General features: G+C 38.8%; 1 protein-coding gene across 1 annotated transcript in view; it reads left to right on the forward strand.

The window, feature by feature from the left end:
• Positions 1-1,292: 1,292 nt before the first annotated feature.
• Positions 1,293-23,360, forward strand: part of CPB2 (carboxypeptidase B2) — a gene marked incomplete at both ends in the record, with an annotated part of 45,327 nt that continues 23,259 nt past the window's right edge. Inside the window, 5 exons of the mRNA XM_084235692.1 lie at positions 1,293-1,366; positions 15,573-15,648; positions 16,682-16,806; positions 18,394-18,502; positions 22,302-22,403. Of these exons, the coding sequence (XP_084091818.1) occupies positions 1,293-1,366; positions 15,573-15,648; positions 16,682-16,806; positions 18,394-18,502; positions 22,302-22,403 (486 nt within the window). The remainder of the gene's footprint in view (positions 1,367-15,572; positions 15,649-16,681; positions 16,807-18,393; positions 18,503-22,301; positions 22,404-23,360) is intronic.

Consider the following 23,360-nt stretch of genomic DNA (forward strand, 5'->3'; position numbering starts at 1 on the left):
CACCCTAAAAGCCCAGTCTCTCAGCCCAGGTGTATCCACCTACATATGCCCACACCCCACTCCAGGTGCCCACCATCAGGCATGCATTCAGGACTGCAAGGATCCATCATCAATCCTAATGGCAGGAGGGCAGAAAAGCCTGATACTTTACTTACCCAACACAGCTATCATAGGAAAATGGTGGTCTGCTAAAATCCTCCTATTTTTATTTATTTGTCATTGTATTACCCTCACATTTTGCTTTATGCTTTCATGATATTATTCCTTTTCTTTTATTGTCTTTTAAAAAATTATTTTTAAGGTGACTTTGGTCTACAACATTGTATATGATTCAGAAATATAGGATCCCACCCCTTCAGGTATATGCCACCATATCACACCCCCCCACCAAGGCACCCGTAATTCATAAATGACTTTCATATTAGTAACACCTGCTATCAATCCCAGTTGATCTTTAACCAGTTTAGAGCTTTTACATTGATTGAACTTATTTTGTTTCATTTTAACACTGTCACCTTTCCAATAAATTAATAAACTATTTTTCAGGACAGCTTTAGGTTGACAGAACAATTGTTGGGAAAATACAAGGTTCCCAGTTTCCCCAACTATTTACATCTTGTATTAGTGCTGCATGATTTGTTATAATCGATGAATCAATATTGATTTAATATTGACATGAATCAATATTCATCAAACTAAAATCAGTGTTCACTCTGTGTTATACATTTTGTGGATTTTAACAAATGGATAATGACATGCATCCATCATTACTCTCATAAAGAATAGTTTTGTTGATGTCTCTTTTTACATATCTTCTCTTTCGAACTTTTGTGAATCATTCGAATTTAGAATGATCCGCTCTTACAAAGAAATCCCTCTTGCAGGGAGGTTTACACAGAAACATCAAAAGCAAACTCCACCAACCCTCAGAGTTTCTCCCATAAAATCAAATTTTTCTCAAAAAGATCAATTTGGGGGGTGGCAGATTTTTGCTTCCCTCCATCTCCTTCAAAGACCAGACACTCTCCCATTATATTACTGCCTTTTTATTGTTCGCCTCATCTTCCCTGACAAGTTAAATATTTTCTAGTCTCAATTAAAAACAACCTTTGTCAAACTTTCTTTTTTGAGAGCGGAAAAGGAAGCTAAGCTCATTGATCCACAGAAATGAGAAGGAACAGGCCATTATATTTTAACCAGTGTGTAAAGAAGGTTCTATGCAATCAGCCCTGATAGCTGATTGCATAGAACCTTCTTCAGAGAACTTGGTTTTAGAGCAAATCACCATAGGGATGAAGCTTTACAACTTTGGAGTCCTCATCGCTACTGTCCTCTTTTGCGAGAAGCATGTCTCTGCATTTCAGAGGTAACCCAACAGAGGTCGAGAGGGTGGTGGGCCGTTCCCCCAACTTGTTTGCGCCATGTGAAGTCAAGCCAGTGTACTGGACTGGGGAGCAAAATGTTCAAGTTTGAAGGTCAGCTCTTTCAGAAACTTCCCATGTTGTCCTAAGAAATAGTAGATTTCACTATAATCAGATTCTTGCTTATCTGGATCTAGTTTTATTGCTAGGAGAATCTTGAATATATGTGTATATTGAATATACAAATATACACATGTGTATTTAGTAGCTATGGAGAGTAAAGAGTCTTTATGAAGTTATATTTAACACATATGAAATATATTAACCCTGGATAATTTATTTTCCTCTCGTACATGGAACGTAAGTGGGAGAAGATATTAAAGGTATCAGACAGGACGTTTGGGTTATGCTTGAGCACTCAACACAGAATATGACAGGAAGAATAGCTGTGCGTTAAAGAACACCTCATGAATTTATCAATTCTTATTTTGTTTAGTAGAGTGATTCTGGGATTTTCTACTATGACACACTTGTACACCATGTACTATATTGCTAGAGCATGGTTTTGTATCCTTGTGTAATGTGGTCACTTATTAACTAGTCAATTATTAGGCTTTTTAAAATTCCTTTGGAATTATCTCCTTTTTTTTTCTTTCTTTCTGTTTTGCTTCTACAATCCTTTTCTTCTCCAATTATCTCTCAGACAGATTTCTCTCCCCAGAATGGCAAATAGGGAAGTGACATACCTGGATGGGGGAAATTCTGCCAAATAAAACTCTGAGTTATAAAAAGTCATAGAAAATAGAAACTGGGGCCTCCCCGGTGGCACAGCGGTTGAGCTCTGGGTTGCGAAGCTGCCCACAGCCTCTGCAGCACCGGTTCAATCCCCGGCTGCTCCCCGGCCACCAGAGGAGGGTCTCACATGGCGCACAGACCTCTCCTGCCGCCCGCTGCTCCCCTCAGCAGTGTACATCATCAGTCTGCCTGCTCTGCTCCCCGCTCTGGCTCTGGTGAATTCTCTCACCCTCCTGTTTTTCTGACTGTACCTAGTGCTTGTATAAATAAATAAATAAATAAATAAATAAATAAATAAATAAATAAATAAATAAATAAATCTTACAAAAAAAAAGCAATGTTAAAAAAAAAAAGAAAATAGAAACTGACTTATAAGGCTGAAGTTGTATTTACACATCATCACTGAATTAACTATATAGTTGATTAATTCTTTTTTTTTGTTCAATATGATTGCCAAGTTTCAAGTACCAAGTACCATTGCTAAATAGCAACTGTTATTGAATTGACACAGGAGAAAAATTGCTAGAATAATCAGTGACATGTCTCTGTATTTGGTCAATAAATGAGATTATTATGATTCCTAAGGTTGTTGTTAGTTCTAATATGCCATAATTGGTGATAGGCTTTAAGGTAAAGGGGAGAAAAAGGGAAAACTGACATTGACATGCCAGCTTGGACAAGCAGTACTGATCCAGTATAGACAGCAGTGATACAGCTATAGTAGCTGTGCCATTGGCAGAGGGGGGAAGGGAGGAAATACAGGTTATTTAATATTTGTTTCATTCCATGTACTGGAATAAACAGTTAGAAATGCTATCATGTTAAGTACCTACAATCCCATACCCTAGAAACGCTCATCAACATTTTACAGGGAGGAAATTGAGCCTCTGGAAGAATAAACCATTTGCTCAAAAATCATAGTTTTAGGGTTGTAATTCAACCCCATTTTCCCCCTCGTTTCAACTTTTTTTTCACTTACAAAACTGCCTCTAAAAAATCTAGAAATTGGGAAGAGAACCAATTTGAAAGGAGGTGGGGGCCTCCCTGGTGACACAGGGGTTAAGCATAGCACTATCAAGCTATTGCCAGCCACTGCAGCACGAGATCGATTCCCCAAAGGGCCAGGGAGGTGACCCACATAGCACAGCAGACCTCTCCTGTCTTGCCCACTGCTCCCCTCAGCAGTGTATTTTAGTAGATCTGCCTGTTCTGCTCCCCATTCTGCCTCTGGTGAATCCTCTCACGCAGCCCGCCGCCCCCCCGCCCACCCCCCCTGCACTTCTGGCCTGCACTCCAGTTCCTGTATGCATAAATAAATAAATGGTTAAAAAAAAAGTAGAAAGAAAGGAGGTCAGATTTCATGATAGTGAGTTTGAGATGAAGACAGTTGATTCAGAATATAGCATGGAAGAAAGACCAGAGGTCCTCCTTATATCCTCACCCGTGGCATGTCTACATGTGATCCTCCTTATATCCTCACCTGTGGCTCCGGCTCAGAACATGAATCCTCACAGCTGCTCCCTGAGCTTTGGAAGGTCCCTTGCAGATTGGGTCAGCCCTCTGGATCATATTGTGAACTAAACTCCTTGGTAAGATAATCATTAGCAAGATATACCAAAAGCTTTCCTATGTCACTTCAAAATGAGTAAACATATAGCAGTTTAATGGCACTGAGTATGCAAATAAAGGAAATAGACAAGAAGAAAATAGTGAAGAAATGCATAAGAACATTCCCCAAACATGGCTATCCTTACTATTTTTCGCTTCAGCTTATACTTTGGAGTCTGATTGATCCCTATGCTGGACGAAAGGAATGAGAAAAGAACTATAGTTAAACCAAATAACACCATATTTGAAATATTGAAGACTATGTGTATTGGGAGAGGGGAGAAGATGGGATGCCTGCAGCTTTGTTGTAAGATGCATGTCTGATTTCTTGATGCTAATATCCTCTGCTAGAAATAACATTACAATCTCCTCTTCCCGTGAGTAGAAACATATATATATATATATTTTAACCAAATGTTCTAAGTGCTGCCTTTCCAGGAATGGCCTCTTACCAAAGCTAAAAGGGAAATCTAATTTTATTCAGGGCAACAGACTTTGATGAATTATTTCTGGGGGCCATCATACAGTCCCGTCTTAAAAGAGCTAATTGCTCTGGCTTTTTCCTAAAGCTGCTCTTCGTTATTGTTTTCTTGTCATGATCATTTTCCTAATAACACACTGTATTCAGGCAATCTCTTAGTGACTGATTTGTATTTACATTTTGATAACTCTCATCAATGAGATGCCCTGGAACAAGAACAAAAAAGTTTTTAAAGGCATAAATACCATATGCCAAAGAAAAAGGCAGCCAAAAAAATAGTCTCTGTATTCATTTCCTTTTAAAGGGCAAACACTAAAAAGTGTGAAAATAAAGTACTAGCAGAAATCTTGTCAACAGTCATTAATTGTATTATTCTGTGATTACCTAAGCACAGCCTGGCTGCCTAGCTGTTTATTTAGAATGAGAAAGAGAAAGAAAAAAAGGAAAAGGAATTGCAGGTAGAGGAAAGTTGCAGATAGAGGGCTTCTGAATTATCAAGACCACAGGAAGTGTTGTTCCTATTGACTTCATTTACCATCTGCCACCTGGAGACAAGCTTATTCTCTTTCACTTAGCTTCCACTGATACATTATTTTCATCTTAAAGAACAGCACACCAGTGGCCTTAAAATGCTGTAATGCAGAAAACAAAATTCCAGCCTTGGGCCATGTTCCATTATTCAGAGACATTCCACCTGTCTTTCAAATTCAAAAAATAATCTTTCAGAATTATGACAGATCTTGATGAGCATAATTACATTCTTAGAGAAGCATCAGAGGAAATGTTGCTTAGGTTTAAATAGCACAGGACTTGGAGAATTGAGTTGAAACCTCAGATCAGCTTATTAGTCATATGGTCCTGAACTGTCGACCCCCTCTCAGTTTGCATTTTGTTTAAAGTGACTTGTTATTTCACTGTACTTGTCCTTTTCATTCTATTTTTTGTGCAAGCCTGTTTTGGTTTTTTTTGTCTGCAAATGGTTATTGCTAAAATATCATATCTATCATTTCAGAGACAATAAATATGTGTTTTTATTTCTCATTTCCCATTGCCCCATTACATTTTATGTGGAGTCCTGCCCTTACATGAAAGGTTCTTGTGGGAGCCGAACTGGTGAATTAAAAGTGAATTTGATGGGAATAACCAACCCTGCATCTTTAGGTGTTTAAAGTGTAATCCTAATACCTGTCATTTCCCTTCTAGGATGCATTTTTTTTTTTTTCATTAACCTTGTTGTCTTGGCTGGGGGGTAGACAATTTCACATTTTGACTTTTCCTGCCATGTTAATTATTACTTTACAGGCAAGGAACCTGTAAGGACAGGAATGGGCACGGTGTAGGTTTTCTGATCCCATGCAGACTGGGTAAAGGAGGAATCAGAGTCCTTAGTAGCTCTTTGCAGGTCTTTTATATGGCAGGCAGGGGTGCTGGGGGGCCGGAAGGCTGGCAGGCCTCCCAGCCCCCAGCAAGTCTTCACTATATCTGGGCTCTCCGGCCTTCTCTGCTTCTCTCCCGGCTTCTGTTTGTTCTCGGCTTCTTGGCTTCTCTTTGGCTTCTGCTGCTGCTGGCGTCCCCGTGACGCCGTCCTTAAAAAGCACAGTCTTAGCGCAGGTGTACCCACTTCAGGTGCCCACCATCAGGCATGCATTCAGGATCACAGATTCCCTCCTCTATCCTGATGGCGGGAGGGCAGAAAAGCCTGATATATTTCCTTACCCTACAGAACCTATGTGGGGGTTCTGCCAACTACCAAGTATCTCCATTTCAGTGATACATTTTGGGACCAGGAAAATCATCATGGGGGAATTCATGGATTCAGGGTACCCATTGCAGATTGAACTTATGCTAGGATTCCATACCTCCAGGTTTCAATGTCACTTGTACCCTGCATCCAAAAGACTTCAAAATATCTTCTCCCTTGTATCAGTTACCTGAGTCAATTGTTATAGGTCCCTTTTGGAAAGGACTGAGGAAATAATGACCATATGCCCTTTATATACTTTTGCAGGGTCTTCCCTTGTGGGGACCTGACTTCTCTGTTAGGCAAGAGATTCCAGGTCAGAGAATTAGCTCATGTTTGGACACCAGCCAATGGATCGTGACTTTATTGGAATAGCTGTCCTCAGTTTCTGTCTTTATCTACCCTTGATTTATTTTGACTGTAAAGATCGAGTAATACCTCTGTTGTCTGCCCATCTATCTTGCTCCTGAGAACTCTGTGTTCTCTTAACTCTATAGCTTTTGTTTTTTTTAAAGATTTATTTTATTTTATTTATACAAGCACTGGGTACAGTCAGAAGTGCGGGAGGATGAGAGGATTCACCAGAGCCAGAGTGGGGAGCAGAACAGGCAGACTGACAAAGTAAACTGCTGAGGGGAGCAGCGGGCGGCAGGAGAGGTCCGTGCGCCATGTGGGACCCTCGCCCTGCTGCCATGGATCGAACCGGCTCTGCAGAGGCTGTGGGCAGCTTCACAACTCAGCACTCAACCGCTGTGCCTCCAGGGAGGCCCAACTCTATAGCTTTTGAAGGGTCATGGTCTCTGGCTGCTGCTCTGACCTTGCTGTTCGTTAGAGTGATTGTGCTTAATGTATTACCGCTGGCCAAGCACTGCCATCTGGCTTCTATTATATAGTGACCTCATCACTCCCATTGCTGTTGGGGAGCTAGATATTTAATGTCATCTCCTACTTTCAGTCCTCAGATGTAGTCCCACCTCCCCTCCAGCCTCCAAACCAAAGACTAGGGGTAAGTCATAATGTCATCTGGCTGTAGCAATGTGTTGCTCAGTTTGTTACTAAAGGAAGGGGACTATATTCCCAAGGAAGTGTACTTACCCTTGGTACAGTATTTGACATTCTAGTTAGATCCTTGGGAGGCAGTGCTAATTGCTGCTAAAATGGTTTATGGAAGCTTGTAGAAAACAATGGCCTACCCTTAGTGAACCAGAACTACTGTGGCAGATGGTGAAAAAAGGAATCAAAACATTCCCAGAACAGGATATGCTAGAATGAAAATATTGTGTAAGGCTAGAAAACTCACCATGTGGCCATGCTCATTGATGGGCACAGAGGATAACTGAAAAAATAAGGAAAGTGCTGCTAAAAGGATCACCAGCATCACCAGAAGCTTGATAGTGACTTTTTCACACTTAGAATAGCTTTTTATGTATATATTTTTTCTGGTTGAATGAGTTCTATTAAAAGGATAAATGATGTGGAAAACATAAAAATTAGAAACACTAAGATTTCATCACTGAGAAAGCATTACCATTTTTTAAAAGTTTATTTATTTATTTATTTTTTAATAAATTTTATTTTTATATTCCCCATACAATTGCAACCCCCTTATTTTGACCCCAATCCCTCCCCTCCCTGCCGCCCACCCCTCAAAGAGTGTCTCCGGTTCATAGTTTTTTGTTGATTTTGATTTTCACTTTCTTTTAGTTATTCATTTTCCTGGTCCCTTATTTAAGTTTTCTAGATTCCTGCTATGAGTGAGACCATCCGGTATTTTTCTTTTTCTTTCTGGCTTATTTCGCTGAGCATGATCCCTTCCAGCGCCATCCATGTTGCTGCAAATTGCATGTGTTTATCTTTTTTGAATGCTGAGTAATATTCCATGGTGTATAGGTACCACATCTTCTTCATCCAGTCATCTATTTTTGGGCATTTGGGTTGTTTCCAAAGCTTAGCTATTGTGAACAGTGCTGCTATAAACATAGGGGTGCAGGTGCTCTTTGGAATTGATGTTTCTGTGTCCTTTGGGTAAATACTTAGGAGTGGAATTGCTGGATCATATGGAAGCTCTATGTTTAGTAGGTCCAGAAATCTCCACACAGCTCTCCATAGTGGTTGGACCAGTTTGCATTCCCACCAACAGTGCAGGAGAGTTCCTTTTTCTCCACATCCTCGCCAACATTTGTTGTTGCTAGTTTTTTTAATATGTGCCATTCTCACTGGTGTAAGATGGTATCGCATGGTAGTTTTGATTTGCATTTCCCTGATTGCAAGTGATGTTGAACATTTTTTCATATGCCTGTTGGCCCTTTGCATTTCCTCTTCAGAGAAGTTTCTTTTTAGCTCTTCTGCCCATTTTTTGACAGGATCATTTTCTTTGTTGTTGTTGAGTCTCATCAGCTCTTTGCAGATTTTTGTGATCAGTCCTTTATCATTAGTGTTGTGTGCAAAAATGTTCTCCCAGTCGGTGGGGGTTTCTCTTGGTTTTTGTTGTTGTCTCTATTGCTGTGCAGAAGCTCTTTAAATTGATGTAGTCCCAGCTGTTGATCTTTGCCTTCACTAACACTGCTTTGGGTGATGTGTCTGTAACGATGTCTTTGATGTGCATATCACGTAGTGTTTCGCCTATATTTCCTTCTATGTATTTATGGTTTCAGGTCTTATGTCTAGTTCTTTAATCCATTTTGAGTTGATTTTTGTGTATGGTGTGAGGTAGTGGTCAAGCTTCATTCTTTTGCATGTGGCGACCCAGTTTTCCCAGCACCATTTATTGAACAAACTTTCTTTGCTCCAATGCATATTCTTTGCTCCTTTGTCAAAGATTAGTTGACCATAAATCTGTGGGTTTATTTCTGGATTTTTCTATTCGATTCCATTGGTCTGTGTGTCTGTGCTTGTTCCAATACCATGCAGTTTTGATGATTATGGCTTTGTAGTATAGTTTGAAGTCTGGGCATGTGATGCCTCCATTCCCTTCTTTTTTTTTTCAGGAGAGCTTTGGCTATTCGAGGTTTTTGGTGATTCCATATGAATTTCATCAATAATTGTTCTATTTCTTTGAAGAATGACATTGAAATTTTTATTGGAATAGCATTGAATCTGTATATTGCTTTTGGTAGGATGGCCATTTTAATAATGTTTATTCTTCTAATCCATGAGCAGGGGATGTCTTTCCACTTCTTTGTGTCTTCTTCTATTTCTTTTAACAGTGTTTTATAGTTTTCTTTGTATAGGTCCTTTACCTCTTTTGTTAGATTTATTCCCAAGTATTTGATTTTTTTTGTTTCGATATTAAAAGGGATGGTTTTTTTGGTTTCTTCTTCTTCAGATTTATTGTTTGTGTATAGGAAGGCTACTGACTTTTGCTTGTTGATTTTGTATCCTGCCACTTTACTGAACTGATTGATGAGTTGAATTAGTTTTTCTGTGGAGTTTTTGGGGTTCTCTATGTATATTATCATATCATCTGCAAATAGTGATAGTTTGACTTCCTCTTTTCCTATTTGGATTCCTTGTATGTCTTTCTCTTGTCTTATTGCTCTGGCTAGGACTTCCAGTATTATATTGAAAAGCAGTGGTGAGAATGGACATCCTTGTCTTGTTCCAGATCTTAATGGAAATACTTTCAGCTTTTCACCATTGAGAATGATACTGGCTTTTGGCTTGTCATATATGGCCTTTATGATGTTGAGGTACGTTCCTTGTATCCCAAGAATTTCAAGGGCTTTTATCATGAATGGGTGTTGCACTTTGTCGAAAGCTTTCTCAGCATCTATTGATATTATCACATGGTTTTTATATTTCTTGTTGTTGATGTGTTGGATAACATTGATTGATTTTCGGATGTTGAACCATCCTTGTGTCCCTGGCATGAATCCTACTTGGTCGTGGTGAATTATCTTATGGATACATTGTTGGATTCTGATAGCTAAAATTTTATTGAGGATTTTTGCATCAGTGTTCATTAGGGAGATTGGTCTGCAGTTTTCCTTTCTTGTGTTGTCCTTGTTCGGTTTTGGTATTAGTGTAATGTTGGCTTCATAGAACGTGTTTGGTATTGTCCCTTCCTTCTCAATTTTTTGGAAGAGTTTGTGAAGGATAGGCACTAATTTGTCTCTGAATGTTTGGTAGAATTCATTTGTAAATCCATCAGGTCCTGGGCTTTTGTTTTTGGGGAGGTTTTTGATTACCATTTCAATTTCGCTGCTTGTAATTGGTCTGTTTAGGTGTTCTATTTCTTCTTTATCTAGCTTTGGGTGATTGTAGAGTTGTAGGAATTTGTCCATCTCCTCAGCATTAACATTTTAATGATCATTATTTCATGCATTTCTCAATACATTTATGTATGTGCATGTATAACTTTACAATTGTTACAGATCACATCTTCTATCAATACTATAGAGACCTTTATTTTTAAAAGTCTTATCTGCTCTCACCTACCCTTTCCTTCAACTGCCATTCCTCACCCTCCAAATCAAAGTTAAGATATGATTTTTCTGTTTCTTTCTAATTTACTTTTTTTTTTTTTTTTTTACAAAAATATCTTCATATGCCATCGGGTCCTCCACATTCTGCTTTTCTTTCTTAATACTTCAAGTATATCTCCCCTAATCAACTATTATAAATCAAACTCATTCTTCATATTGGCTACAAAACATTCTAGAATGTTATAAATAAGGATTCACGTGGTTTCCAGTTATTGTTACAATGAATAATCCTACCATATATATCCTTGAGCACTTGAAGCAGAAGTTGAATAGTGTATGCTAAAATTGTTCCAGAGCTTGAGTTACAATTTCCCAGTCTATTGTTTCTGTGGGCCCCTCCTTCCTCTTCTGATAATCAGGTTTCCATAGACTTCTTTCAGAATTCAAAATCTTTTAGTCAGGCTTTCTAAAATAAAACCATCTTCCATCCTTCTATCAAAGATATTTTCATAAATCACAAGTCAAGTGATATCACTTTCGTCACTCCTGGATGTCTGTAACATAAAGTTCAAGTTTCTCAGCTTGCCTTCAATTCCCTCATTAGGAGAGGATGAACTTAAGTTTCCAAACTCATTTCTGTTTAGCTACTATTCTTCTCTTGCCCAAAACACCTATATCCTACACTGGGCAACAATAAACAGCTAACAATTTCCTCAACGGTGTTCTTTTTTCTCCTTCCATTGTAACTTTTTTTTTTCAACATTTATTTATGCATATAAGAATGGGGGTACAGGCCAGAGGTGTGGGGGGGGGGGGTGAGAGGATTCACCAGAGACAAAGTGGGAAACAGAACAGGCAGACTGAAATACACTGATGAGGGGAACAGCGGGAGAGTCAGGAGAGGCCTGCTGTGACATGTGGGTAGCTCCCTGGCTGGGGGTCGAACTCATGCTGCAGTGGCTGCGGATAGCTTCATAGGTTGTGTCTGAACCAAATGTGCCAACAGGGAGGCCCCTCGCATTGTAACTTTATATACTCTATTTACCTAGGTATCTCTTCCTTGAAACCTTTGCTAAAAATGACAAGCAGAAGTTGTCATCATCTCTTTGGTCCTTCCACAGTTCCTGGTACATGTATTTTTTTTAAATAAAGTGTTTATTGGGGATGTTTTTAGATATACAGAAAAGCTAGGAAATTATTACAGAGTTCACCCAGTTCCTCCAAAATGTTAGCATCTTATTGCCATGATACATTTGCCAAAACTAGGAAACCAATATGCACTACTTTTGGCTAAACTCCAGACTTTATTTGGGTTTCACCAGTTTTTGGTTTTTATTTTTGTTTTTTTATGCATACAAGAACTAGGGTGTAGGGCCTCCCCTGGTGGTGCAGCGGGTGAGCACTGGGCTGTGAAGCTGCCCGCAGCCTCTGCAGCACCCGTTTGATCCCCGGCCACCAGCAAGGGTCCCACATGGTGCGCAGACCTCTCGTGCCGCCTGCTGCTCCTCTCAGCAGTGTGTTTGGTCAGTCTGTCTGTTCTGTTCCCTGCTCTGGCTCTGGTGAATTCTCTCACCCTCCCGTGCTTCTGACTGTACCCAGTGATTGTATAAATAAATAAATAAATCTTAAAAAAAAAAAAAAAGAACTAGGGTTAGGCCAGAGGTGCAGGGGTTGAGAGGATTCACCAAAACTGAGTGGGGAGCAGAACAGGCAGATATACTGATAAACACTGCTGAGGGAACAGTGAGGAAGACAGGAGAGGTCTGCTGCGCCATGTGGGTAGCTCACTGGCTGAGCATTGAACTCAGGCTGTGGTGGTAATAGCACTGAGCCTAACCCCTGAACCACCAGGGAGGTCCCTTATTAGTTTTTGCACTAATATCCATTTCCTGTTCCAAGTTCAATCCAGGAAACAACATTGCATGTAGTCACCATGTTGCTGTGTTTGGTTCCTTGAGTGATATTGTTTTATATATGTTGTACAATTTTTTATTTGTAAGGCAGGAGGGTAGACTTGATCCCTGTTTCCCCAGTTTAACTGAAAGCAAAGTCTAATATTAATTTTGAAATAAGGCAAGCATAAAACATTTTCTTTCTGATTTAAATATCTGACCTCACATTTGGGCACATTTGGGCAATTTGTCCAAAAATAAAAGAAAAGCTAAGTTAAAAGTAGGCTCTCTTCTGGCAAATGCCACCAAAATAACTTATCTTTAATTTCAATAATATAGTCTTGTGCAGTTACTTAGAGGTAAACTGAAAACCAAAAATGTCATTGCTATTACTGGATTCCACTTATTCTACCTGCAATCCCCCACCTCACTGCTCTAATTCCTTATCCAAATATCCCTCACTTGCAAAAATGGATGGGGAGCAGAAAGTATGAGAAAATTTATTAAGAAATTCTTTCCTTTTGGATTAAATGGTATGCGAAAATAAAGTCAGCCCAAGTTGGATCACCATTAATTTGTTGCCTCAGCTTTGCAAGAACCACTAAGCATTTCTCATTGTCCTAGCAATCATACAAAACAGAAAGAACTATGACAAAGCAAAGGTGAGAAAACACATTAAACCACGTTTCAAATTAAAAAAAAAACTATTAATATGATTCACTACATTAACAAGTTAAACCAGGAAATCCTTATGTTTATCTCCTAAAAACATGAGATAAAATTCACATGCATTTGTGATTAAAAAAACAAAAACAAATTCATAACAGAGAGTAGAGGAAACTTCTTTAACCTGACAACAGGCATTGTAGGGTTTTAGTGAAACATTTGGAAGTGTTTCTTAAAAATTATAAATCCTGCATTTTGTTTCTACTTCCATTTACCACTATACTGGAGATTCTAACAAATGAGGTAAGATGAGGGAAAACCCTCTCTAAGCATTGAAATGAACAAAGCAAAACTTAGTATGCATAATTCCAATGATTGCTTGCACAGAAAAAAAATCAAAATTATCTACAGTAAGGTCATCAAAATTACTAAGGGAATTGCATAGAAATACCAGGCCCTCTCCCTGGTATTCTTTTTCCAACTTAGAGATCTGGGTTGCTGATAATTTGCTATTCCACATCTTGGGATTCTTTGCTTCCAGTCCACACAAGGATGAGAAGGAGCACATGAAGACCATCTGCCCTTAACTTCCAAATATCACTCTTGATCATGCTCCCATTGGCAGTGGAATAAACAAAAACTCATGGAAGTTTGGGAAATGCAGTTTTCCTGTATGCCCAGGAAGAGGAAATGGTTTGACAAACCAGTATTGATTGCCAGACAATATGAAAACTTGTATATGACATAATTGGCATAGTTAACTCCTGGGGAAAATATCAACAATTGATAAAGGACGCTTAAAGGAAAAAAACAAAACCCAATTCCTTCTTTACAGTGCACATAAACAAATAATGTTCAAATTCATTAAAAATTTAAATGACAAAGACAAAAGAAATTTAGCAAAATACTTTTTATGACTTAGGGCTTGGGAGTTTTAAACACCATACCAAAAAACTCCAAACTAAAAGGAAATAATGGATCAAAAGACATAAAGAGACAAAATACATCTGCAATATAGACAACTGAAAAAGGACCAGTATCTAGCCTATTAAAAAATTCTACTAGTCAATTGTCACAAAATAATAGAATGAAAATAACTCTACCTCACTAGTAAGTCAGAAAATCAGAATTAAAGTCACAAGAAGACTCCATCTCACAACCATTAGATTGGAAAAGGTAAAAAGTTAGACTACATTCAGATGTATTAATAAGGAGGTGGAGCATCTTTTCTATCACTGGTAAAACTATGAATTATTCCAAAAAGTTTGAGAAATGACTTGAAACTCCTATGAAATTGAAACTGTGTTCCTCCATGAAATAGCAGTTCTTGCAGGCAAATTTTTGCACATGTGGTATATGATGCAATACTTCTTTGCAGATGATAATGTTAAAAATCCAAAAATCTTGTTGGATCAAAAAGCTAGACAAAAGAATACAGAGAGAGTACCATTTTTATAGAGTTAAGTCAACTCTATAAGCTTAATCCCCAAACATAATGTTTCAGAATCTACGTATATAAGAATTCATATATGAGTTTAAGGATTCATAGTATTAGGGCCTCCTTAATGGTGCAGGGGTTAAAGACAACGCTATCAAGCTATTGCCAGCCACTGCATGAGTTCGATCCCGGGCCAGGGAGCTACCCACATGGAGCAGTAGACCTCTCCTAACTTGCCTGCTGCTCCCCTCAGCAGTGTATTTCAGTAGATCTGCCTGTTCTGCTCCCCACTCTCCCTGGTGAATCCTCCCACCCCCCGCACCTATGGCTTACATCCCAGTTCTTGTATGCATAAATAAATCTTTTTTAAAAAAGAGTTCATAGGGCCTCCCCGGTGGCGCAGTGGTTGAGCACTGGGCTGCGAAGCTGCCCGCTGCCTCTGCGGCGCCGGTTTGATCCCCAGCTGCTCCCCGGCCACCAGAGGCGGGTCCCAAATGGAGCGCAGACCTCTCCTGCCTCCTGCTGCTCCCCTCAGCAGTGTACTTCGGTCCTTCTGCCTGCTCTGCTCCCTGCTCTGGCTCTGGTGAATTCTCTCACCCTCCCGTGCTTCTGACTGTACCCAGTGCTTGTATAAATGAATAAATAAATAAATAAATAAATCTTTATAAATAAATAAATAAATAAATAAAAAATAGCTAATAGCATTAAAAAAAAAAAAAACCAGAGAATAAGAAAAGTGGAAATTTATGGTAGTGGATCATTTAGGGAGGGGTGAGGGAGAAGCACACAAAGCTTAAGATAGTTAGATTTCTTAAGTGGGTGATAGGTTCACAAATACTCATTTTATTATGTAATAAGCTGGTGTTAGCATAAATATTCCCTTCTGCATCAAATATTTAATTTTTAAAATGAAAACACAGGAGGAGAAGGAAGTGTGTACTCTGAGAACTGGCCCCCATTCAAGAGAGCTAGTGATTGTGTGATTGCTTAGGAACAGACAAAATTAGAATATATGTTCTTTGTTTTCTTTAACAATCTATAGTGGGACCCTCTTTTTACCTTTTATAATTTTTTTTCTTTTTACAATTATCAACCCATCCCACTATAATTGATCTCATTTTCACTTTTTAAAATTTAATATCAGAATCCTGTTTATTGTTTTCCAGTGGCCAGGTTTTATCTGCTCTTCCTAGAACCTCTAGGCAAGTTCAAATTCTGCAGAATCTTACAACAACATATGAGGTAATTTCTCCCTCATTTATCTCTATACTTGTTTTATGTTGTGTAAGTATTGCATGCCATGTTCCCTTTTACATGTTGTCTGACTTAGATATAACTGGTATAAACCCCTCTTCTTACAGTCTTCTCTCCCTTCCACAAATCACATGATGTTGCTTGTTCCCAAAGTCAAACCTTTTTTCATGTGTGTATTGACTTATTCATGTCAGTTCATTGTTGTCATAATGGTCAAAAGAAATGAGCATGAATGTGTCGTTAAAAAAAAAAGTACACTATACAGAAAATATTGCAAATATTATTGGAGGGCATATTCCAAAGGAAATAATTAGAGAAAAGAAACAGACAAGAATATTAAGGATATAGAATTTTTATTAAAGAAAAATCAACATGTCATAAGCTTTCTAGATGAAATTTCTTTTTTTAAAAAAAAAGGTTTATTTATTTATGCATATAAGAACTGGGGTGTAAGCCAGAGGTGTGGAGGGTGAAAGGATTTGCCAGAGACAGAGTGGAGAGCAGAACAGGCAGATCTACTGAAATACACTGCTGAGGGGAGCAGTGGGTGAGTTAGGAGAGGTCTGCTGTGCCATGTGGGTTGCTCCCTGGCCGGCCTGGGATCCAACTGGTGCTGCAGTGGCTGGCGATAGCTTGATAGCGCTGTCTTTAACCCCTGCGCCACCAGGGAGGTTCTCTAGATAAAATTTCATTTCCCTTTTAAATATCTAACAAGCACATCCAATTTTACAGATGGATCTTAAAAATATACGTTCACCCATTCATTCTTGTTTCACCAAGCACTTGTTAAGTGCCTAGTGTGTTCTAGGTCCTCTTTAGCACCTAGGGTTACAGAGAAGAATAAAGCAAGCTCCCTGCAAAATAAATGTGTATACCACCTAGCATGAGAATGGGGACCAGTATCCAGGAAATTGTCTTTTTCATTTCCCTTATAGATACATTTTGGTGGCTTTCACTATATATGAGAATGATGTGAACAACCATTTTCTTGTTTTATTAATTTCTTCCCTTGAAACTGCAGATTGTTCTTTGGCAGCCAGTAGCAGCTGAGTTAATTGCAAAGAAAAATGAAGTCCATTTTTTTGTGAATGCATCTGATGTAAGCAATGTGAAAGCCCTTTTAAATGAGACCAGGATTCCATTCAGGTAGGCATCATTCATTATTTCTTGAGTAGCTATTTTAAGCATCTATCATACATTTCACTGGGGATGGTATAATTGCTCTCTGGAAAAAAATAAATAAAACATTAAACATGGCAACAAAGAAATACCTGAAATGCACCAGTGGTGAAGCCTAAGTAGCTAACTCCGTGACCTTGGAAAATGACCCCATGTCTTATGGCCTCAGACTTTTATTTGAAAATGACTGCTAGACACAGTGATCTGTGGAGCTTCTTAGAGTTTCCTCTAATTCTTTCCTTCTTATAGTTCCTCTACTCTCTACCCAGATTCTACAAGCAAAATTGTCATTCACTTTAGTAAACTTTGTAGTATGTCTCAAACAGCTACTTGAATGGGATTTTGTTTCCTTCACAAGATCATTGAACATCCCTGAATATCTAACCCTAAATTAAAATTGTTTCTGGTAGGATTTGTATTCAGAGTCTATACCCTCTTCCTTTTGAGTTTTCCCTTCTAACTTCTCTCTTCCTTTGCCAGAGTGCTGGTGTGTGGTTGCTGCCCTAACACTCTCTGGAGCTCCTGCTCTTTTCTGCGATTCAGTGGGCAATGTCTGGATAATCCACTGTGATAATCATTAATATGTTATAGGTGTTTACTGCCTTCCAGAAACTGTGTTGAGTCTATTTCTATCTACAGATTGCCTCTACTGTCTAAAGGTAGAACATTCTGATTTGGTATGATCTGGAAGTTATTTTTGGAGATGGGCATGCTATTATCACTGATTTATATGAAAAATATTTTGAATGTTCCCAGGTGCCCCAAATAACCTATCATCTCATAGAAAAAATAGGAATAGGAATGTTTTACTTTCAGATAGTGAGGGAAAGCTGAATTGTTTCATTTCATCCTTATTTAGCCTTGCAAAGTAGCTTCTATCCTAATTATGTGCAATCACACTTATGAAGGAATTTCTCAACATCAGCCAACAAAAGTCAAGTTCATTGGCCTAAATAAAAGAAGAGAAACCTTTATTAAAATGATAACCAATTCTCAAATTGTTCAGTCCCAGTGATAGAATGGCTTGACTTGGTTCAAATGTTTGCCTAGTTTGAATGTGGAACTTCTCAAGAGATATTGAACAAGATGCCTTTCTCACACTTTCTCTTTACCATTGCTTCTATTTCTCTAGAGATTTGATAATCTTTGACTATGCAAAACATCTGATATAAGTCATCAGTTGTCACAATAAAAAAAGAAAATGCTTTCTTTTTCTGCTTGGCCCTAACTGAAAACAGAATACAACAGTGTTACTCTGAAGAAAATTGTCTGTTAACCTATATGCTTACATAAAAACACTGAAAAAATACAATTGAGAAATGCTGATAAGTGGAAAAGGGTGATATTGGGAGAGTCAACAAAATAATTGTTGAATTGAATGTGTTTGTGAATTTCAGATTATCACAATATTAGGTGGTGGTGTTTTCACTTTGGTGGACTTTTTACTTGTTAAATTTCTTAGTGAATCTTTCCCCATGTTGTACCTGCAATGGGCCACATGGGAAAATCAGATCCCTGTTTGGAAACCAGCTTGCCCTCTGTTTCATCACCTAGTGTCTCCATAGAAGAGGTGGAAGAACTTATTCAACAGCAAACTTTGAATGACACTGTCAGCCCTCGGGGATCCTCATCATACTATGAACAGTATCACTCACTAAGTGAAGTAAGCCATCACACTTCTCTCTGAATTACTGTTTTCACTTGATAAGCATTTCCATTTTAACCAAGGGAAATTATTAAAGAATCATAATTGGTGAAAGAGGGTTAAAAAAAAAATTCACACGGGTTGATTTTGTGGTGGTAATTCATTCTTTTGTAGGTATCTTGCATGGGAAGATTGCATCATGGCCTCTAAACGGGCTGATTGTTCATAGCTTAGAAGATCTCTAACAGTTAAGAATAACAGTGCATGCTAAGGAACAAAGGGAATTAAAAATAGGACCTTTTTGTTGAAACTGTCCAATTAATCATTTTTCTTTAGAATGTTATTCAGATTATACCCCACTAAACAATTGCCAGATTATCTCATTGAATTAAAAGACTGTATTCAGTTACATTTAGTATACTATAAAGTGCATATTCTTCTGAAGAAGACCCTGTTTAAACCGGTGGTGGTAGAAATAGCAGTACTAATAGTAATAGTAGTAATAATACTAGTAGTAGTGGCAGTGTCTTCTTTGTTTTAATCATTAAGAAATTGGATGATTTTTCCTATCAGTACTTATAGTTTCCAATTTTTCTAGAGGGAATCTGAGCAAGATGTTGATGTTCAGTTGACTTCAGTAAGCTTTCATATAATACACTAAATCCATTTCCACATATTTATTTGTTGAAAAGGTAAACCCCTTAAAGGGCTTTCTTTTTTATATTGTAAATGCCAAGTAATAAAAACCCCTAGATACCTTTTATTCTTTCATAGGAGCCTGCTGTGGTACTGCTTAATATAAACATTTTTATCATCTTTGACTAGGTGCTCAGAAACTGTTAAGGACCATTTCCATATTTTAATACATCTAAGACTCAAGTAATAAAAATCAATTTTCTCTTTAATCTTCAAAAGCATCTGTTCCTTTCCAGTTAGTTAAACCAGAACTCAGTCTGCTTGATGTGTCTGGCTGATTTATGAGGATTTTAAAACTGTATCCCCCTCCTAGCCTTCTCTTCCCTATCTTCTGTCCCTCCCATGTCCATCATCAGATCTACATAAACAACTTACAGCTCAGAATCAACAGGCTAGGTAGGCATGATTTGCAAACTGGAAATGGTAAATACATCACTACTATGTTGAAGCTCAGTGAGAAGGGGCATGCCTTAAACAGAAGTATTTTTAAATATTAAAAAAAAATGCAATTATTTTGTTCAAAAAAGGTATCCCCAGGAAAGAGTTGGAAAGATATGGGAGGAAAATAAGTACATTACTGTGTTAGTTTAGATTACACTGTATTTTTTTTAAAGATTTATTTTATTTATTTATACAAGCACTGGGTACAGTCAGAAGCGCAGGAGAGTGAGAGAATTCACCAGAGCCAGAGTGAGGAACAGAACAGGCAGACTGACGAAATGCACTGCTGAGGGGAACAGCGGGCCCGGCAGGAGAGGTCTGTGGGCCATGTGGGACTCTCGTGCTGGGGCAGCTTTGCAGCCCAGCGCTCAACCGCTGCACCACCAGAGGGGGGCCCTAGGTTACACTGTATTAACAAAGTAGGGCAGGCTGGGAAGCTCAGACAATGGAAATGTATACTGTCACACAGTTTTGGGTGCTGGAAATCCACAGTAACATTGTCTGCAGGGTTCATTGCTCCTTGGTTTGCAGGTGACCTTGTGTACCCATGTGGCCTTTTCTCCCTGTGTGCACATTCCGGCTGTTTCTCTGCAATGTCCTAATCGCCACTTCATATAAGGACACCAGTCCAGCTGGGTTAGGTTGCACCCCAATGTCCCTCACTTTAACTTAATTACCCATTTAAAAACTCTACCTCAAATAGAATCACCTTCCGAGGTACTAGGATGAGGACTTCACTGTAGGAATTGAGGTTAGGAGACACAGCTAAGTTCACAATGAAGAAATTCGAGAAAATATTGTGGACCTCTCCTCCCCACCCACCATCAACAATCCTTTCTAAGAGGGTCATAGGAACTGTGACAGTTCTGCTTTTAGGAAATCCTTCCTCATGAGGGATGTGGCAGATTCTCTATCAGCTTCACCACATGATCACCTAGTGGTTAGGAGGCATTCTTTTATCATTCACTTTAACTAGGAAATCTTAAGCAATTAAACATAGGGAGAAAAACAAATCACCAAAAAAACAAAGCACTTCTTAAAACAAATGGTAAAGGAAGAGAGTTCGTGGAAGGATGTCACCATCACTCCTGATTAGGTAACAAAATGAATAAAGTCTGTGAAGCTGTATTCAAACTGCACAGCCTTCCCTACTCTAAGAAATTCGAATCATTAACACAGTAACATACATAGTTTAACACAGTCGTTTTCATAGATGTACTTCTATTAAAAGTGTGGCACGGTAAAGATAGTCACAGTGAGGAACTCTTTGGGAGTTAAATTTCTAGCAAGCAAGACACAGATAACATGAGTATTGACGAACAGTCAGACCTTCAGAGCTTCTTAATTCCCAGCTGACAATAGTTACATTGCTCTGAGAGAATCTAAGTTAAAAGGTGCTCCGGTTTCCATCAACTAGGATTGCTATTTGAAATCACCTTTCAAAAAGATTTCAGAAATAAGGTCAAGGATTGGTCATTCTCATTTTAGAAAACATAAAAGTATAAGCATAACCCCAGAACACTTGGTTTACATTAAAACATGACTGGGCACCACCAAATCTCCAAACCACTGATGAGTCAACACCTGCTTTGAAATGGATGCTATCCTAAAGTCATTCCTAGAATTATTTTGTTTTTATTTTTGTTTTCCTGTCACTATAGAATCACAAATACTATGAATTCCACCCAAAAAAGAGGTCCAGAGTTAAACTCCTTGCTCATGATTGAGGGGGGAAAAAAAATTCCCATTTGTTCTCCCCTTTGCCTCTCATTATTACATGGGTCTTATTGTGAGTACACTGGGAAATAATGCCATATTCACTAATTCCATGGAAAGACAAGAGTTCAGGGTTTCCTTTGATTACCTATTGAAAAGTGAATATTTTAAAAATTGTCACAAATAAAAGTGAACTCTTGAATGACGAAGATTTCATCTGCAGAAGCAGAGATTCAATGGCATGAGCCTTTAAAAATAATTCTCAGGAGCTATACTTTAAGGATTCACTTTCCTACTTTGCCATAAGTTACTTAGTACTTTTCCACTGTTTCTCTACACCTTGGTACTTCTAAAAACTTCAATTTTATTGATTTAATTAGCAGAAGAAACACTCTGCCCCAAGTGTTTAGTTCTGCATTTTTACTATGTAGAAAGGTTTTAGAGGGATCTCCTACTGAAGAAGTTGTCTGCTTCCTTTGGTCAAGAATATACTTTTAACCTACTGTAAAGGTCAGGAATGGCCACTGAGCAGGTTTTCTGATCCCATGCAGACCGGGTAAAGGAGCAGTCAGAGTCCTCAGTGGTTTTTTGCAGGTCTTTTATTGGGGTTCAGCGGGTACGTGGCAGGCAGGGGTGCTGGGGGGCTGGGAAGCTGGCAGTCCTCCCAGTCCCCAGCAAATCACTCTATCTGGGCTCTCTGGCATTTGTTCTGCTGCTTCTCGGCTTCTCTTTCGGCTTCTGCTTCGGCTTCTGCTGCTGCTGGCGTCCCCGTGACGCCGCCCTTGAAAGCACAGTCTTAGCCCAGGTGAATCTCATCTACCTGTGCCCACACCCAATTCCAGGTGCCCGCCATCAGGCATGCATTCAGGATCCATCATCTATCCTGATGGCGGGAGGGCAGAAAAGCCTGACATATTTCCTTACCCTACACCTACTCTCTAACCACTGTTTTCTACTTTGACAGATCTATTCTTGGATGGAAGTTATAACTGAGAATTATCCTGATATGGTTGAAAAAATCTACATTGGATCCTCATTTGAGAAACGCCCACTTTATGTCTTAAAGGTATGTTGTGGGACAAGACATTGGTCTTTCAACATTAAGGGGTATGTTAGTTCTCCAGTGGTTCTTATTATCGCTTACATTTTTTATCTTTTGAGCCCTGGAAATAGTTCTATTGCAAGTATTCCTCATCTTCAACACCCTGCTATTCAGGGATTGGTTATTAACCACTAGGGGTGCAGTGTTGGTCCAAGAGTGGAAGCCAGTTTTAGAATCAACATTATATGAGCCATTTATCCTTCCCGAGCATAAGTGCCTACCTTCCTAAAAGGAGGGGAGTGATCGGGTTACTTTTTCAAGTCCCTGCTTGATTTACACCATCACCACCACCACCTCTGATTAGCATACTGAGACAAAAAACAACAACAGGAACAAAATGTAGTATGGAACAAACACTGCCACTGATGCCATCTTTGCAACCAGAGAAAGAGCTGAACAACCAAATCCATAGAAGGATACACGCCAGGGGTAGGGTAGGTAATAGGGCTCATTGATGACTTCTGCTCCAGTCACCATCCATCTGGTTATTTTCAGTAGACTAAATTGGCCTTAGTAAAGATCAGTAACTATCACCACAGGAAGAAATTTTGGGAGCTGAAGTGACACTAATTCCTGCCTGTTAATTCTCATTCTGTAGTTTTGATTTTTACCACTCTCTTTCCTCCCACCCACCCCCAAGGAAAATTAAAATTAAAGGAAATGCTGAGAAAGAGTCAATAATTGGGAAAATACACTTGATTTAATAACATTTAACATTTAAATTATACATTTCCCTCCCAACTTAATCTAAATTGTGATAAGTGAGCCTCTTTGTTGTTGCTGTTTTCCCCTTTAGTAGGGTAACTGATTTGAAACACTGTATATGATTTAGGAGCATGGTTTCACACCTTCTCAGCTGTGTGTTACCACCCCACCTCCACCATCCCAGCACCCAGAATCCTTTATCATGGGATCCTTGTG

The sequence above is a fragment of the Talpa europaea genome (assembly GCF_964194135.1).
Source record: "Talpa europaea genome assembly, chromosome: 6".
In the NCBI taxonomy this organism is placed as follows: Eukaryota; Metazoa; Chordata; class Mammalia; order Eulipotyphla; family Talpidae; genus Talpa; species Talpa europaea.